Source organism: Neofelis nebulosa, chromosome 12 (assembly GCF_028018385.1).
Source record: "Neofelis nebulosa isolate mNeoNeb1 chromosome 12, mNeoNeb1.pri, whole genome shotgun sequence".
NCBI classification, from domain to species: Eukaryota; Metazoa; Chordata; class Mammalia; order Carnivora; family Felidae; genus Neofelis; species Neofelis nebulosa.
The window spans coordinates 67,131,389-67,149,862 of NC_080793.1; the positions used below are offsets into that span (position 1 = coordinate 67,131,389).

Sequence of the window (18,474 nt, forward strand, 5' to 3'; positions counted from 1 at the left end):
ACAGCTGTACTTAGCCACAACAGGGATTTGGGGCGTTCTCATCCTGTTGACATGACCAGCCCTGAAAAAAGGCTCTGGCCTCACAGACAGAGGTGATCTGAACTCTGGCTGTGGAGCTTAGAACTGGAAGGAAACAACGATCTTACTAGCCTCTCACCACCTCAAGTTGTGACCACAGCTAAGTCGTGAAAGAGACTCGTGTTATTAGAGAAAGTGACTAATGTGTGCTGACATCACCCAGTGAAGCTGTGAGGGTGATGGTTTTATACAAGCAGCCATAAGTAAATAAATAAACTGTAAACGAAGCCCCTGACAGTGGAATCGGAAAACTGGAGTTTGTTGGAACAGCAATCTACCTTCTCCATGCTCGTGGTGCATTTTTCACAAAACATTTTGTAAAACCTTGGCATGAAGCCTTTAGAGCTTTCCTGTTGCTTCAAATAAAGCAAAGTGGCTTGCTAGTATAGCAGAAGGGCTATGTTTTAATACAACCCTTATGCATTTCCGAGCAACGTCAATGCCTCCTCTCGCTAAATGCCATGAAGAGCCCAGAACTGCAGAGCTGCAGAGACAGCCTCCTTGCAGCAGGAACAACCACAGTCCACACTGGGTCTGAGAAGCTCGTGAAAGTAGCCATGAGGGTCATGACAAGTTTATGTTAAGAGAGAAAGTAGACACTCTGCTGCACTCCTCTATCGGATGACACTGCTGAACACCCGGTACTCGTCTGCAGACAGGATCAAGGAGCCATTTTCGCGCGGGTGCTTGTGGATGACCCTGGACAGAAAGAACATAGGCAACGACAGCAGCCCTTTTGTTTGGTGCTGAATGAGCTCCATACATCTGTGCACTATGTGCATGAGGTAAGAGTGATGGAAACATCTTATCTTCGCCAAGGAAGATATGCAGACGGCCAATGAGCACATGAGAAAGTGTTCACCGCTATCAGCCATTAGAGGAATGCCAGTTTAAGCCAGGATGATCATCTTTACACACCTATTAGATAGGGCGAAATACAAAGAGTGATAACACTTAATGCTTGGTGAGGATGTGGAGAAACTGGACCACTCAGCCATTGCTGGTGGGAATGTAATATGGTACAGCTATTCTAGAATATGGTTTAGTGGTTTCTGATTTTTAATGTTTTATTGAGATATAATTGAGATATAACATTGTATTAAAGTGTACAACATAATGATTTGACATATGTATAAATGGCAAAATTATCACCACAATAGCTTTAATTAACATCCATTACCTCACAAGGTTATAATTACTTGCATTGTGATGAGAACTTTTAGGTTTTCCTCTCAGCAACTTTCAAATATACAGAACTGTTCACCATAGTCTCCACACTGGTTATTACAGCCCAAGAACTTATTTATCTATCTAATAACTGGAAGTTTATACCTTTTATCTTCCTGTCCCCATGTCCTACACACAAAGCAGTTTCTTACAAAAGGAAACATTCTATTACCCTATGACTCAGCAATCGCACTCTTTGTTTACCCCTTTTCAATCATCCCCTCCTCCTTGAGAGTGTTTCAGATGTCACTGACCAAACCTATCTCCAGGACCAAGCCCGACATCTCTTCCTTCATCTACAAGCCACAAAGATGTATTAAAATGAGCACCTGCGGCAGGCTCATTAGAACAAATGGAACAATTCCAAGACTGTCTATGCTATTCGACAAGATCCTTTCTCTTTTCTGAGGATGCCATCCTTAGAAATAGATAAGTCTGTAATGTCAAGAGGAGTATAAGAAGTCTGAGAGTGAGGCCAATAACCAGAACCAGAGTGAATCGGTGTCATACATTGGGGGTGATAACATCGCTCACAGAGAGGTTTGTCCCACACCTACTAAGCTACTGATTGAATCCAGCTGTGCTTGAAGAGAAACTGCCCTGTTTCCCATGCAAAGACAATAAACTACTTTCAAGCATATGAAGTTAGGTTTCTGTCATTTGAAACTGGAATAGTGATGTCTACTAGAGAAACCGGTACTTGGAAATAGAGTCTTACAAATAAAAGTTTGTACAATGTGGATTGGCTGAGCTGTGATAGGGTGGATACAGTAAGGATACCACTGCCCTTACTAAGTAAGCTGAGAAGCTGGAAATGTCTGTTACAAGGTGGTTGACCTGTTACCTATTGTCCCTGGGGGTATAGACAATGCCTAACCAGGCTGGAATATTAGGAAATTTGGCAGAAAAATGTGAGAATGTAGAATGTAGTGGTTACTTCTTGCTGCCTGCACTAAGATCCAGCAAGAAAAGCACTTCCTTTACAGAGAAACTTCTACACATGCCAGCCAATCTGGAAACAGGGAAGAGAAGGAGACCTTGTTAAGAGAGACCAGTTATGTGCACAATAATTAGAGATGTTTTAGATTCTGTTCATCTTTTTACCTGCAGGGTTAGAGGCACTAAATTCTCTGCCTCAGGCTAATGTTGGAATTGAAGCTAAAGATGAAACAGAACGTAAGATAGCAGGAGGAACAAACAGCTTTTTATCTCAGGCTTTTTTTTTTTTTTAATATTCTTTACATTTTGACCTCCTTTCTATTTCTCCCATCCACAGCCCCCGTGTCTGGAAACTTTTTTCTGTATCAATTAGCTTAGTTTGTTTTTCTTTGTTTGATTTTTGGTTTTTTGCTTTGATTCCACATATGGAAGAGATTACATAGTATTCACCTCTGTTTGCCTGACTTATTGCACTTGGGATAATGACCATTAAGGTCCATCCATATTGTCACAAATGGAAAAATTCCATTCTTTTTTATGGCTGAGTAAGTGTGTATATATTCCACATTTTCTTTATGCACTCATTCATTAATTGACATTTAGGCTGTTTCTATATCTTGACTCTTTTAAATAATACTGCAATGGATATGTAGTACATATATCATTTCCAGGTAGTATTTTCATTTTCTATGAATAATATCCAGAAGTGGGAATTCTGGATGTTACAGTAGTTCTATTTCTAATTTGGCGGGTATCTCTATATTGTTTTCCAAATGAACTGTACCAGTTTACATTTCCACCAACAGTATACAAGACAGTCCTTTTCTCCACATCCTTACTATGCTTTTTATTTCTTCTCTTTTTGATAACAGCCATCTTAACAGGCGTGAGGTATCATCTCAATGTGATTTGCATTTACTGGTGATTAACAATGATGAACATATTTTCATGTACTTGTTGGCCATTCATGAATCTTCTTTGGAAAAATGTTTATTCATATCATCTATATATGTGTTAGTTTATTCCTGGGATTTCGATTCTATTCTGTTCCACCATCTATGTGTTTGTTTTCTTGCCAGTAAGAAGGACATGGGTTTTCTCTGTATTATTTCTTACAATTGCATATGACTATAATTATCTCAAAAGAAAATGTTTAATGAAAAGAAAAAGCTTATCAGTATGTTGAGAAGCTAAATGAGTTAAGTGAGGGCCATTTCTTAGCCACTAGCATCCATTTCCTCTTGTCTTGGTAGGAGCAGCATGCTTTCTTTTGTGGTTTCTTCTTCCCCATTACATACAGTCTTGAGGGGGCTATATTAAGATGCCTTTCCCTCCCTTAGACACAGGATGAAATATTGACAGACATTGTCTTCCAGGTTTTTCAATCTGGAAGCAGAATGATGCAAGGATGGAAGAAACAATGTGAATTCTTTTATTACAGCAACTGAGCCCTGACCACATTGCTGACTAGTTCCTGCTGCTTAGTTGCCAGATTTGCCCTGGATTCTAATTGTTTCAGTCCTGACATCTGTTTCTTTAGCATTGCTATCAACTCTGTCAACAACCAAGTATCTTCTCCAAAATTCTATTAAAAAAAAAAGAATCTAATTGGTTTGGATTACCTGCCTTTTGCTCTTCAAAGATATCTTAAAATACCTGAGCTGTCAATTACCCTAGTTTCACATCATGTCAGTTTTCTTACTCTTTGCATATGGACTAACTTAGAGTTCACCAACTCCAAAATTTCATCATTGGGAAGTGCAACAAGTATTCAAAGACTCTCTCAGGCAGAAGTCATTGTGAAAGGAAATGCAGTGATATATTTAAACCATGTAACAATGCCTAACATATCACAAGTTGTTGACAACTACTACAAAGGTGATGATGATGATGATGGTGGTGATGATGATGGTTTCCTGGACTGTAGAATGTCCGAAGCAAAAGTTGCAAGTAACTTGCTCTTGTTGCTGATAAAGTGAAACCAGTGGAATAATGATCTTAATAAGTAGCTGATATACTTGTAATTTTCTGCTCATTTGAATACATATAATAATGATACTAACCATGTTGTAAGCATTTTTTTTCTACTAAATAATTTAAAACATTTTCTGCATTTGCTTGAACATTAATTTATTCATGAAATTCTTCATATATAGTGTGGAAGGAAAATTCACCTGCCTTGGATGGATTATCACAGATTATTATTTTGAAAAAGAAACAGAAAAATATATAAACAGAATTGGGAATATTTCTGCTCCATTTACTCATTTTTAATGTGACCAAAATGAGAGCAATTTTATGTATGGATATACATTGCAAATTTTTTGATTTGCAAATTTTTTGATTTGTGTCAAAATCTAAAGGAATTGGAAGTCATCATTTGGCTCTGCTGCCCATATTTTTAGTGCAACATGCAACCTTTCTTATTAATCAAGCACCTACTGACCCAGTCATTGACATAATAGGTTCAGTGGTGTAGTAGACATGAACATGACTTTGAGGAGCTCAGCCTAGCCAGGATTACCAAAAACTTACAAACACTGTAACAGGTACCCTGATGACTTGTCCAGAAGCTATGGGAACACAAAGAAAAAATCCATTTGCTGACTTTTCATAGGGGACTGGGGAGAAGAGCAGGATTCCACCAGACATTCAAAGAGGTGGAATGGAAAGAAAGAGCATTCCAGGAGGAAGGCATGGCTTGCCCAAGGCACTGAGGCACAGGAGAGCTCCTCGCAGCAACATCAGGTCTTCAGAGTAGCACGCTGATGGACTGCACTGTTTGTGGCATTGTGGCAGGGATGAGAGACGAGCCTGGAAATGCCATTTAGGGCCAGCAATAAAGAATGGCAGAAAACAAAGATAATGATGAGAGTGATGGTGCTCCTTCAGAATGGGATAAGAGAACAATGAGCCCAGGGATAACACTGTGAAGGATTAAGTAGCCTGACAGTCATGGGCAATTAATCAGAAACCACTTGCTATGACGTTACACCATGCTAAATTAAACATTTCCTGCCTGTATCACATAGAGGTTGGGAGGACTTGGACTGTTAGAGTGATATCACAAGTGCTCACTGTGGCCATCTCTTCTACTTCCTGTTAAATATCTAGAAACAATGTATTTCTTCTGTTAATGGATTATTCTGGTGCTACCCAGAGGATGTGAAATATTTGGAAACTATGATGAATATGATATTAAATTTAAAAGTGTGAAATTTTAAAGGACTCATAGTCTCTATAATTTGGAGTACAGAACCAGATAACTACCCACAATAAATGTTTGACTGAAGTAATAATTTTTTAAGACATTTTCCCCAAAGCATAAACATAGTGTAAATCCTTGAAAGCAAGCACCATAGTAGAGTTTTTATTTTTTATGAAATGACTGGGGCATATAGCTTAGTAGAAATGAGGTCCCTCACATAGAGAAACAGGCTTTACAAACAGAAAAGTCAAATACAGAAGTAAAACCAGCTTTTGCCCTGAGGCAAAGTCAGTTCCCACATCTCCCCCTCTTCTGCTCCTTCCCAGCAGGTGCACACGTCTTAGCTTCTCTGGCGGATCTTCTAACACTTTACTTTAGAAATACAGACTAAGAATCTGGAGGAAATTTTTATTGTTTTACAAATAAATGTGAAATCAGTAACTAATTGTTCCCTTGCTGTTTTAAAGATTAAAAAATGCTATTTAAATCTTGTGTCAGCTGAGCATTTTTAGAATAATTTACAGAAGAAGAGAGTAAGGCCCCAATAGGAGGACAGGCTTCCCAGGAGCTCACCCTGAGTTCAGACCACTCTGTCTGCTGAGAGCTGCCCTGTGGCTTCAGGTGAACCCAGGTTGCAGGCACTAGTGACCTGGAGAGGCTGGAGGTCAGGCTTTCCTTTCCCAGTTGCTTTTCCAAGGGAGGCTTACTGTCGCTGCTTATTTCCATCACATCAACAAACACAGATATAGTAGTCATACTTAGGACCCTATAGGCTTACTTAACCACTATACATTATGGTTCATTTCGCTAATCTGGTGACCTGGCTCACAGGAAGTAAAGAAATCAGTAGGGATTGCCTAGGTCCTCAAATTCTCAGATAAATATTTTCTGAATGAAGCAGGACCTTTGGAAGGATTTTCTGTGACCTCACAAGGAAGTAGTATTAAATTAGCCCTACTCTATGCTCATGCCTGACATGTATTATTTCCTTTAGTCTTCACAAGAATCCTCTGAGGAAAATCTATTGCTCCATGTGTTCACTGAGGAAACTGAGGCTGAGGGTGTTACAGAGCCTGCGGGCCCCACACCTGGAGAGCTGTAGAATGGCCATACTCGCCCAGCCCTGACTCTGAGTCCCTGTATGGAATCCTTTTGCAAACTGCTGTCCTGGAGCAGAGAGGTGCTGGAGACAACACATGAGTAAGATCACTGGGGTGTCTCAAGAATGTAGGTCTGGGGAAGGAGGTCCTGAACTGCTAGCTCACTGTCTAGCCATATGGAATCAAAACCAGTTGTCAGAGGGCAAATTCATGAATACTGATAAATACTTTATTTCTTGAAATAAATGTCTTTCTGAAACTTTTTAAATTAAAGCTGAAGAAAAGCATGTTGGACACTGAGGAACACAATATTCCATAACGCAGAGAGTGGGGAGGAAAATGCTATTTCTACATGCTGCCTTTACTCCTTTTATTAAACCAAATTTTTCTGGAAATAACTCTTTTATGTTGGTTTTGAGAAAGGCTTGAGAGGGAAGAAGAATCTCTACCTGGGGGAGGCAGGACAGGAGCATTACAAAATGCCACGCCTTCTTGGGACACCCCTCCCTTCTGCCCCTTTCCCTGAAAGGACTTGAGCCTTGCCCAGCGCATACCCTGTTTGGGGGACTGCCTGACCTCTCCAGATTCTTCCATAACCCAGGGGCACCCCATCCTGACACAGTGATAACACCTCCCACTGTGGGCTCTGCATCCTCCACCTGAGCGACGTTTGTTCAGAATAATCAGGAACCACTAGACTAGATTATCCTGTTCTCATCCTTCCAGGAGATTTTCACCAAAAACACTAGGACTAAAGGACAGGCAGGGTGATGCTGAAAAGCCAGTTGGGGTTTTCCGGGTGAATTCTTTTCATGAACCATCCACTAACGTATAAATTCATGGTAATTAGTTGATGTGGGCCCTCAGGGAGACACCGGATCCCTCCACAGGGCTGTCCCTGGTCTTCCAGCTCACCTCCCCTGGAGCCACTGAAGCAGGCACAAATTCCCCTGGGATAATTAGGGACCCAGGCATCACATGCCCCAGCAGCCCAGAGCTCCAGGGCACAGAGGCCCCGCCCACAGGATGGATCAGCCAATTGCAGGGCACGCAGGTGGTGGGGGCAGGGTTGCTAGGGCCAATCCCAGACCTTAAGTGGACAGCCTCCTACCCATCGCCAGGCCTCCTGGACATCCCCTGACCTGAAGCTGTGACTGAGCTGCACAACTACACCTGCCACAGGTGAGATCCCCAGAACTGGCATGAAGAGTGGGCCACCTCTGAAAACACTGGGGACAGCTGCCTTGGGGATCGGGGGTTTGGGGCTCCAGGAGGCACTCTTCCAGGACCTGACCCCTCCAGACATGGCAGCTTGCCCCCCCCCCCCCCCCCCCACCACACCAGGACTCAGGGCTCCTCACTCCCTGCACTGCCATTTACATGCTTTGGAACCAGTAGGCAGGTCACAGGGCAGGGAGTGGGAGCACTGCACGTCCCACAACCTCAGCCTTCCTCCACAGCCTATGTAAACACTCAGGAGGATAAATTCATTCTTTCTGCTCTTAGTGACTCTAACATCTCAGAAGGAACGATGGCTTTTTAGACAGTTTGGTCTAATCAGAAACTCATGTGTTTTCCTTTCCTAGGTTTTGAAACATGCACCCTTCCTTCTTCCTGGCTGCCCTTTGCCTGGGAATAGTGTCAGCTGCTCCACAAGTCAAACAGAGCTTAGATGAACAATGGTCCCAGTGGAAGGCAACACACGGGAAACTATATAGCATGTTCGGTAACATTTAAGCTGTCCAGAGGGACCCCTGAAGAGAGCATTCCATGCTGGTGTGAGTTCATAGCAGGGAGTGGCTTCTTGAGGCTGCTCTTACCAAGGCAGTAAACAGGGTACTGTGACTGCCCACAGTGTGGGCATACATGTGGTTGCTGGAGAATAACTCCCAGAAGCATCAGGCATTCCTGGCTGTGGTTTCTCCTCCTCTCTTTGAGCACATCCACTAGGTGCACATCTGGTGGTTTTAAACAGAAATAAAGATGATAAGTTATATGTTTGTCTCCAGGATGAAGAAGGACAGAGGAGAGCAGTGTGGGAGAGGAATATGCAAATGATTGAACAGCACAATCAGGAACACAGCCAAGGGAAACACAGTTTCATGATGGCAATGAATGGTTTTGGCGACATGGTGAGTGTGGCACAGATTGCTGAACATTTCAGGCTTCCTCTAAGTGCTTTTCTTTTTTTTTTTTTCTTTTTATTTTTTTTTCAATATACGAAATTTATTGTCAAATTGGTTTCCATACAATACCCAGTGCTCATCCCAAAAGGTGCCCTCCTCAATACCCATCACCCACCCTCCCCTCCCTCCCACCCCCCATCAACCCTCAGTTTGTTCTCAGTTTTTATTTATTTTTTTATTTATTTTTATTTATTATTATTTTTTATTTTTTTTAATATATGAAATTTATTGTCAAATTGGTTTCCATACAACACCCAGTGCTCATCCCAAAAGGTGCCCTCCTCAATACCCATCACCCACCCTCCCCTCCCTCCCACCCCCCATCAACCCTCAGTTTGTTCTCAGTTTTTAACAGTCTCTTATGCTTTGGCTCTCTCCCACTCTAACCTCTTTTTTTTTTTTTTCCTTCCCCTCCCCCATGGGTTTCTGTTAAGTCTCTCAGGATCCACATAAGAGTGAAACCATATGGTATCTGTCTTTCTCTGTATGGCTTATTTCACTTAGCATCACACTCTCCAGTTCCATCCACGTTGCTACAAAAGGCCATATTTCATTCTTTCTCATTGCCACGTAGTATTCCATTGTGTATATAAACCACAATTTCTTTATCCATTCATCAGTTGATGGACATTTAAGCTCTTTCCATAATTTGGCTATTGTTGAGAGTGCTGCTATAAACATTGGGGTACAAGTGCTCCTATGCATCAGTACTCCTGTATCCCTTGGGTAAATTCCTAGCAATGCTATTGCTGGATCATAGGGTAGGTCTATTTTTAATTTTCTTTTTTTTTTTTTTTTAATTTTTTTTTTTTTTTAACGTTTATTTATTTTTGAGACAGAGAGAGACAGAGCATGAAGGGGTAGGGTCAGAGAGAGAGGGAGACACAGAATCGGAAGCAGGCTCCAGGCTCTGAGCTGTCAGCACAGAGCCTGACGCGGGGCTCGAACTCACGGACCGTGAGATCATGACCTGAGCCGAAGTCGGACGCTTAACCGACCGAGCCACCCAGGCGCCCCTTTTTTTAATTTTTTTTTTTTTTAAATTTTTTTTTTTTAACGTTTATTTATTTTTGAGACAGAGAGAGACAGAGCATATTTTTAATTTTCTGAGGAACCTCCACACTGCTTTCCAGAGCAGCTCCACCAATTTGCATTCCCACCAACAGAGCAAGAGGGTTCCCGTTTCTCCACATCCTCTCCAGCATCTATAGTCTCCTGATTTCTTCATTTTGGCCACTCTGACTGGCGTGAGGTGATATCTGAGTGTGGTTTTGATTTATATTTCCCTGATGAGGAGCGATCTTCAGCATCTTTTCATGTGCCTGTTGGCCATCCAGATGTCTTCTTTAGAGAAGTGTCTATTCATGTTTTCTTCCCATTTCTTCACTGGGTTATTTGTTTTTCGGGTGTGGAGTTTGGTGAGCTCTTTATAGATTTTGGATACTAGCCCTTTGTCCGATATGTCATTTGCAAATATCTTTTCCCATTCCGTTGGTTGCCTTTTAGTTTTGTTGGTTGTTTCCTTTGCTGTGCAGAAGCTTTTTATCTTCATAAGGTCCCAGTAATTCATTTTTGCTTTTAATTCCCTTGCCTTTGGGGATGTATCGAGTAAGAGATTGCTACGGCTGAGGTCAGAGAGGTCTTTTCCTGCTTTCTCCTCTAGGGTTTTGATGGTTTCCTGTCTCACATTCAGGTCCTTTATCCATTTTGAATTTATTTTTGTCAATGGTGTAAGAAAGTGGTCTGGTTTCAACCTTCTGCATGTTGCTGTCCAGTTCTCCCAGCACCATTTGTTAAAGAGACTGTCTTTTTTCCATTGGATGTTCTTTTCTGCTTTGTCAAAGATGAGTTGGCCATACGTTTGTGGGTCTAGTTCTGGGGTTTCTATTCTATTCCATTGGTCTATGTGTCTGTTTTTGTGCCAATACCATGCTGTCTTGATGACAGCTTTGTAGTAAAGGCTAAAGTCTGGGATTGTGATACCTCCTGCTTTGGTCTTCTTCTTCAAAATTACTTTGGCTATTGGGGGCCTTTTGTGGTTCCATATGAATTTTAGGATTGCTTGTCCTAGGACAAGCAGAAGAATGCTGGTGCAATTTTGATTGGGATTGCATTGAATCTGTAGATAGCTTTGGGTAGTATTGACATTTTGACAATATTTATTCTTCCAATCCATGAGCAGGGAATGTCTTTCCATTTCTTTATATCTTCTTCAATTACCTGCATAAGCTTTCTATAGTTTTCAGCATACAGATCTTTTACATCTTTGGTGAGATTTATTCCTAGGTATTTTATGCTTCTTGGTGCAATTGTGAATGGGATCAGTTTCTTTATTTGTCTTTCTGTTGCTTCATTGTTAGTGTATAAGAATGCAACTGATTTCTGTACATTGATTTTGTATCCTGCAACTTTGCTGAATTCATGTATCAGTTCTAGCAGACTTTTGGTGGAGTCTATCAGATTTTCCATGTATAATATCATGTCATCTGCAAAAAGCGAAAGCTTGACTTTATCTTTGCCAATTTTGATGCCTTTGATTTCCTTTTGTTGTCTGATTGCTGATGCTAGAACTTCCATCACTATGTTAAACAACAGCGGTGAGAGTGGGCATCCCTGTCGTGTTCCTGATCTCAGGGAAAAAGCTCTCAGTTTTTCCCCATTGAGGATGATGTTAGCTGTGGGCTTTTCATAAATGGCTTTTATGATGTGTAAGTATGTTCCTTCTATCCCGACTTTCTCAAGGGTTTTTATTAAGAAAGGGTGCTGGATTTTGTCAAAGGCCTTTTCTGCATCGATTGACAGGATCATATGCTTCTTCTCTCTTTTTTTTTTATTAATGTGATGTATCACGTTGATTGATTTGTGAATGTTGAACCAGCCCTGCATCCCAGGAATGAATCCCACTTGATCATGGTGAATCATTCTTTTTATATGCTGTTGAATTCAATTTGCTAGTATCTTATTGAAAATTTTTGCATCCATATTCATCAGGGATATTGGCCTGTAGTTCTTTTTTTTTACTGGGTCTCTGTCTGGTTTAGGAATCAAAGTAATACTGGCTTCATAGAATGAGTCTGGAAGTTTTCCTTCCCTTTCTATTTCTTGGAATAGCTTGAGAAGGATAGGTATTATCTCTGCTTGAAACATCTGGTAGAACTCCCCTGGGAAGCCATGTGGTCCTGGACTCTTATTTGTTGGGAGATTTTTGATAACCAATTCAATTTCTTCGCTGGTTATGGGTCTGTTCAAGCTTTCTATTTCCTCCTGATTGAGTTTTGGAAGGGTGTGGGTGTTTAGGAATTTGTCCATTTCTTCCAGGTTGTCCAATTTGTTGGCATATAATTTTTCATAGTATTCCCTGATAATTGTTTGTATCTCTGAGGGATTGGTTGTAAGAATTCCATTTTCATTCATGATTTTATCTATTTGGGTCATCTCCCTTTTCTTTTTGAGAAGCCTGGCTAGAGGTTTGTCAATTTTGTTTATTTTTTCAAAAAACCAACTCTTGGTTTCGTTGATCTGCTCTACCGTTTTTTTAGATTCTATATTGTTTATTTCTGCTATGATCTTTATTATTTCTCTTCTGCTGCTGGGTTTAGGCTGCCTTTGCTGTTCTGCTTCTATTTCCTTTAGGTGTGCTGTTAGATTTTGTATTTGGGATTTTTCTTGTTTCTGGAGATAGGCCTGGATTGCGATGTATTTTCCTTTCAGGACTGCCTTCGCTGCATCCCAAAGCGTTTGGATTGTTGTATTTTCATTTTCGTTTGTTTCCGTATATTTTTTAATTTCTTCTCTAATTGCCTGGTTGATCCACTCATTCTTTACTAGGGTGTTCTTTAACCTCCATGCTTTTGGAGGTTTTCCAGACTTTTTCCTGTGGTTGATTTCAAGCTTCATAGCATTGTGGTCTGAAAGTATGCATGGTATAATTTCAATTCTTGTAAACTTATGAAGGGCTGTTTTGTGACCCAGTATATGGTCTATCTTGGAGAATGTTCCATGTGCACTCGAGAAGAAAGTATATTCTGTTGCTTTGGGATGCAGAGTTCTAAATATATCTGTCAAGTCCATCTGATCCAATGTATCATTCAGGGCCCTTGTTTCTTTATTGACCGTGTGTCTAGATGATCTATCCATTTCTGTAAGTGGAGTGTTAAAGTCCCCTGCAATGACCACATTCTTATCAATAAAGTTGCTTATGTTTATGAGTAATTGTTTTATATATTTGGGGGCTCTGGTATTCGGCGCATAGACATTTATAATTGTTAGCTCTTCCTGATGGATAGACCCTGTAATTATTATATAATGCCCTTCTTCATCTCTTGTTACAGCCTTTAATTTAAAGTCTAGTTTGTCTGATATAAGTATGGCTACTCCAGCTTTCTTTTGGCTTCCAGTAGCAAGATAAATAGTTCTCCATCCCCTCACTCTCAATCTAAAGGTGTCCTCAGATCTAAAATGAATGTCTTGTAGACAGCAAATAGAGGGGTCTTGTTTTTTTATCCATTCTGATACCCTATGTCTTTTGGTTGGCGCATTTAATCCATTTACATTCAGTGTTATTATAGAAAGATATGGGTTTAGAGTCATTGTGATGTCTGTATGTTTTATGCTTGTAGTGATGTCTCTGGTACTTTGTCTCACAGGATCCCCCTTAGGATCTCTTGTAGGGCTGGTTTAGTGGTGACAAATTCCTTCAGTTTTTGTTTGTTTGGGAAGACCTTTATCTCTCCTTCTATTCTAAATGACAGACTTGCTGGATAAAGGATTCTCGGCTGCATATTTTTTCTGTTTAGCACACTGAAGATCTCGTGCCAATCCTTTCTGGCCTGCCAAGTTTCAAAAGAGAGATCAGTCACGAGTCTTATAGGTCTCCCTTTATATGTGAGGGCACGTTTATCCCTTGCTGCTTTCAGAATTTTCTCTTTATCCTTGTATTTTGCCAGTTTCACTATGATATGTCGTGCAGAAGATCGATTCAAGTTACGTCTGAAGGGAGTTCTCTGTATCTCTTGGATTTGAATGCCTTTTTCCTTCCCCAGTTCAGGGAAGTTCTCAGCTATTATTTCTTCAAGTACCCCTTCAGCACCTTTCCCTCTCTCTTCCTCCTCTGGAATACCAATTATGCGTATATTATTTCTTTTTAGTGTATCACTTAGTTCTCTAATTTTCCCCTCATACTCCTGGATTTTTTTTATCTTTCCTTTTCTCAGCTTCCTCTTTTTCCATAACTTTATCTTCTAGTTCACCTATTCTCTCCTCTGCCTCTTCAGTTGGAGCCGTCGTCGTTTCCATTTTGTTTTGCATTTCGTTTAAAGCGTTTTTCAGCTCCTCGTGACTGTTCCTTAGTCCCTTGATCTCTGTAGCAAGAGATTCTCTGCTGTCCTGTATACTGTTTTCAAGCCCAGCGATTAATTTTATGACTATTATTCTAAATTCACTTTCTGTTATATTATTTAAATCCTTTTTGATCAGTTCATTAGCTGTTGTTATTTCCTGGAGATCCTTCTGAGCGGAATTCTTCCGTTTGGTCATTTTGGATAGTCCCTGGAGTGGTGAGGACCTGCAGGGCACTTCCCCTGTGCTGTGGTGTATAACTGGAGTTGGTGAGCGGGGCCGCAGTGAGACCTGATGTCTGCCCCCAGCCCACCGCTGGGGCCACAGTCAGACTGGTGTGTGCCTTCTCTTCCCCTCTCCTAGGGGCGGGATTCACTGTGGGGTGGCATGGCCCGTCTGGGCTACTTCCACACTGCCAGGCTTGTGGTGCTGGGGATCTGGTGTATTAGCTGGGGTGGGTAGGCAAGGTGCACGGGGGCAGGAGGGGCAGGCTTAGCTCGCTTCTCCTTAGGTGATCCACTTCAGGAGGGGCCCTGTGGCAGCGGGAGGGAGTCAGATCCGCTGCCGGAGGTTTGGCTCCGCAGAAGCACAGCGTTGGGTGTTTGCGAGGAGGGAGCAAGTTCCCTGGCAGGAACTGGTTCCCTTTGGGATTTTGGCTGGGGGATGGGCGAGGGAGATGGCGCTGGCGAGCGCCTTTGTTCCCCACCAAACTGAGCTCTGTCGTCCGGGGGCTCAGCAGCTCTCCCTCCTTTTGTCCTCCAGCCTTCCCTCTTTCTGAGCAGAGCTGTTAACTTATGACCTCCCAGACGTTAAGTCACGCTTGCTGTCAGAACACACTGTCCGGCCCCTCCACTTTTGCCAGCCAGACCCGGGGGCTCTGCTTGGCCGGCGAGCCGCCCCTCCGCCCTGGCTCCCTCTCGCCAGTCCGTGGAGCTTGCACCGCCTCGCCGCCCTCCTTACCTCTTCCGTGGGCCTCTCATCTGCGCTTGGCTCCGGAGACTCCGTTCTGCTAATCCTCTGGCAGTTTTCTGGGTTATTTAGGCAGGTGTAGGTGGAATCTAAGTGATTAGCAGGACGCGCGGTGAGCCCAGCGTCCTCCTATGTCGCCATCTTCCAACCCCTCTAAGTGCTTTTCCAAATCATCTCATGCTTGCCAACACTCTGTTTCCTTTTCCTTGAAGACCAGTGAAGAATTCAAACAGGTGTTGAATGCCCTTAAAATCCAGAAACACAAAAAGGGAAAGCGTTCCAAGCACCTCTCTTTGCTGAGATCCCTTCATCTGTAGACTGGAGAGAGAAAGGCTATGTAACTCCTGTGAAAGATCAGGTGGGACAATACTCAGCAGTTCCCTCTCAAGAGTAAAGCCAAAAGGAATCAGTGTCATTGCTATGGAAATTGAAGCACAATATGCAGTTTGCTATGGAAATTGAAGCACAATATGCAGTTTGTTATGTTTTAGAAGAGTTTTCAGACCTATGGGCTGTTGTTAAAGTCTTGCAATTAATTTTGTAGGCTAAGCGCGTTTGCATTTTGTTTTCAGGGTGACTGTCATTCTTGTTGGGCTTTTAGTGCAACTGGTGCCCTTGAAGGACAGATGTTCCGGAAAACTGGAAAACTTATTTCACTGAGTGAGCACAACCTGGTAGACTGCTCTTGGTCTCAAGGCAATGGCAGCTGCCGTGGTGGCCTAATGGTTAAAGCCTTCCAGTATGTTAAGGACAATGGGGGACTGGACTCAGAGGAATCCTATCCATATCATGCACAGGTAAGTGGAGTTCCTTATCTTTTGTCAAAGTTGAGCATATTCAGTAGAAACAGATCCTGTATTTAGAATTCTTGTATGTGATTATAGACTCTATACCTGCAAATGGTCAGAACTGACATTAAAATGTATTACCCTACTAGCACAGCTCTCTGATTACCTCATTACCATATAGCTGTTCCTACAACTATGTTACACGGTGACATGAACAGCATCTTATATACAGTACAGGTCTCCAGAGTGAAAACTTTATGAACGAGTAGACCCAAAGAGTGTCTCATTGGATAGACACTGCTAATTTTTCAACTTCAAAACAATCAAACCCATTTTATGTCCTGAGATGCCTTATAACAAACTTCACTTGGAAATCATTCAGTTGCAAACAATCTTGCACTCCTGTTCCCCTGGACGTGGATGGTAGTGATCAAGCCTCTCCCCCTTTACCTTTGAAAGAATGAATCCTGCAAATACAAGCCTGAGAATTCTGTTGCCAACGTGACTGCCTTCTGGAGTGTCATAAACAAGGAGGATGGCCTAATGACCACAGTGGCAACTGTGGGGCCTGTCTCTGCTGCTGTAGATGCAAGCCTGAATTCCTTCCAGTTCTATAAAAAAGGTCAGCATGTGTCTACGTACAAAAGTAGGCAGGACAAATGGGGAACCACCATCATATAAGGCAAGATTGATCTATAAGGTATGGATTTCATGTAGTTGTTCCTTCAGCACATGTGATTTTGTGCCTGTTGTTCAACATATTGACATGACTTGACCCAACTTCCTCTCTTTCAAGCACTTCATAAATATATTTAAATGGCTACATAATTTGATTGGTATAGCTTAACTTACTTTAGTTTTTCCCAAATGTTAAGCCTGGAAGATTTCTAACGAGTTTTACTAATGAAATGGACGCTGGAAAGAAGCCCTTGGCTCAAGTGATTTTGTGTTTTTCTGCTGCTTCCCAATGCTGACATGGTAGAATAGAATGACAAAGTTTCAGCGAGTGTTCTTCTATCCCTCTTGACTGTTCTTCACAAAAGAGATTGTGATGATGTGTATTTCTGCTGGTATTGCATGAGGGCCTAAATCCCTAGCCTTGCTAGGCAAAAAGAACTGATTTCTAAGTCTTATTGGATTTATATCCCACCTGAATTTTGAGATGCTTCCTCTACTGCGGTGACTCAGTTATTGTTAGATGTTATCATGTCGCTTTGATGTCCCACCTTGGAACTGAATTTACTTTTCCAGGCATTTATTATGATCCAAAGTGCAGCAATAAATGCCTGAATCACGGTGTTCTGGTGGTTGGCTATGGCTTTGAAGGAGAAGAATCGGAGAACAAAAAATATTGGATTGTCAAGAACAGGTATAAAAAGCCAAAAGTATTTATCTTTGGAATTGAAAAAGAAATCCTTTTGGCATCGGTGTTTGGATACAGATCGTCAAACCCTTGAGCCCACTTCTGAGACCCCAGAAGTGTTTGCCCCACTTAGCGGGAACAGAGACATATTCATTTGATGACATTAAGCTACTCTTTCAAGCTTGCAAGGGTCCTGCTATAGTTTGAATATCACTGCATCTGAAACACTTCTGACCCCAAGAAATTCCTTTTTCTGTCTCTCATTTTGTGGTTTTGTGAAAGTTTTGGGGATAGATTTCTCTGCTGGGTTAGAACTCAACCATGAGCAAGGATGGCCACTCTTGATTCTTCCTGAATCTGTCCTGGCCTCTGGGGCACTGCTGAGTGTCAGGTGTCATTGTCCATAAAGAGAAATGTGTTTATTCCTCTGTAATAAATGAAAAACCCCATCTTCTTTCAGCTGGGGTGCAAATTGGGGCAAACATGGCTACATACTCATAGCCAAAGACCAGGACAACCACTGTGGAATCTCCACCATGGCCAGCTTTCCTGCCGTGTGAGATGATGGTGTAAAGAAGACCTTGATTGGCAATAAATTATCGAGAAAATGGGTTTTATTTTCAAGGTGACCACACCCTACTGTATGGGATGAAGCACTTGAATGATTGAATTCTCAAGTTGTGATTTGATTGTGTGACATTTTACACTGGGAATGTTACCACTCACTCATTACTGCTGTAAACACCTTTGTATCAGTGACTTGTCTAGTAACTTTAGAATTTTCATTTTTAAAAAAAAGTATGAAGGTTTACTTTTTAAAAATAAAACAACTGCAGGGGCACCTGGATGGCTCAGTTGGTTGAGTGAGCAGCTCATGATTTCGATCCAGATCATGATCTCATGGTTCAGGGTATTGAGCCCCTTGTCAGGCTCCATGAGCTGACAGCATGGGATTTTAATTTCTTTAGAGAAACCCACAAACATGCACTAATTACCATTAATGTTTTCCTCCACCATAAAATGTTGTAACAAAAAGGATGATTTTTTGTTACAATCATTGTACAAATATCGTATGATTTGTAACTAAGTGTTTGTGATGATTGAAATACGTATGCTGCTTAGAATGGAAGTTTCCTCTCTTCTGACCCCTTTCCTTCTAAAAAGAACCCAGTGTTTAATTGCATATCCATTTAACCAAATTTAACTTTATAATTCCTGAATCATTTGGTTCCTTTGCAATTTATTTTGATAGAAATTATGAAGGTCTATGAAATATGGG

At 41.6% G+C, this 18,474-nt stretch overlaps 1 protein-coding gene across 1 annotated transcript; it reads left to right on the forward strand.

Moving 5' to 3' along the window:
- The first annotated feature begins 8,145 nt into the window (after nt 1-8,145).
- On the forward strand, nt 8,146-18,198 carry LOC131491965 (procathepsin L-like). The gene is given in 9 exon segments (XM_058695532.1): nt 8,146-8,273; nt 8,388; nt 8,562-8,684; nt 15,257-15,317; nt 15,320-15,402; nt 15,617-15,841; nt 16,292-16,454; nt 17,084-17,201; nt 17,656-18,198. Coding segments are annotated over 9 exon segments (999 nt in total). The 5' UTR covers nt 8,146-8,148; the 3' UTR covers nt 17,756-18,198.
- Nucleotides 18,199-18,474: the final 276 nt, after the last annotated feature.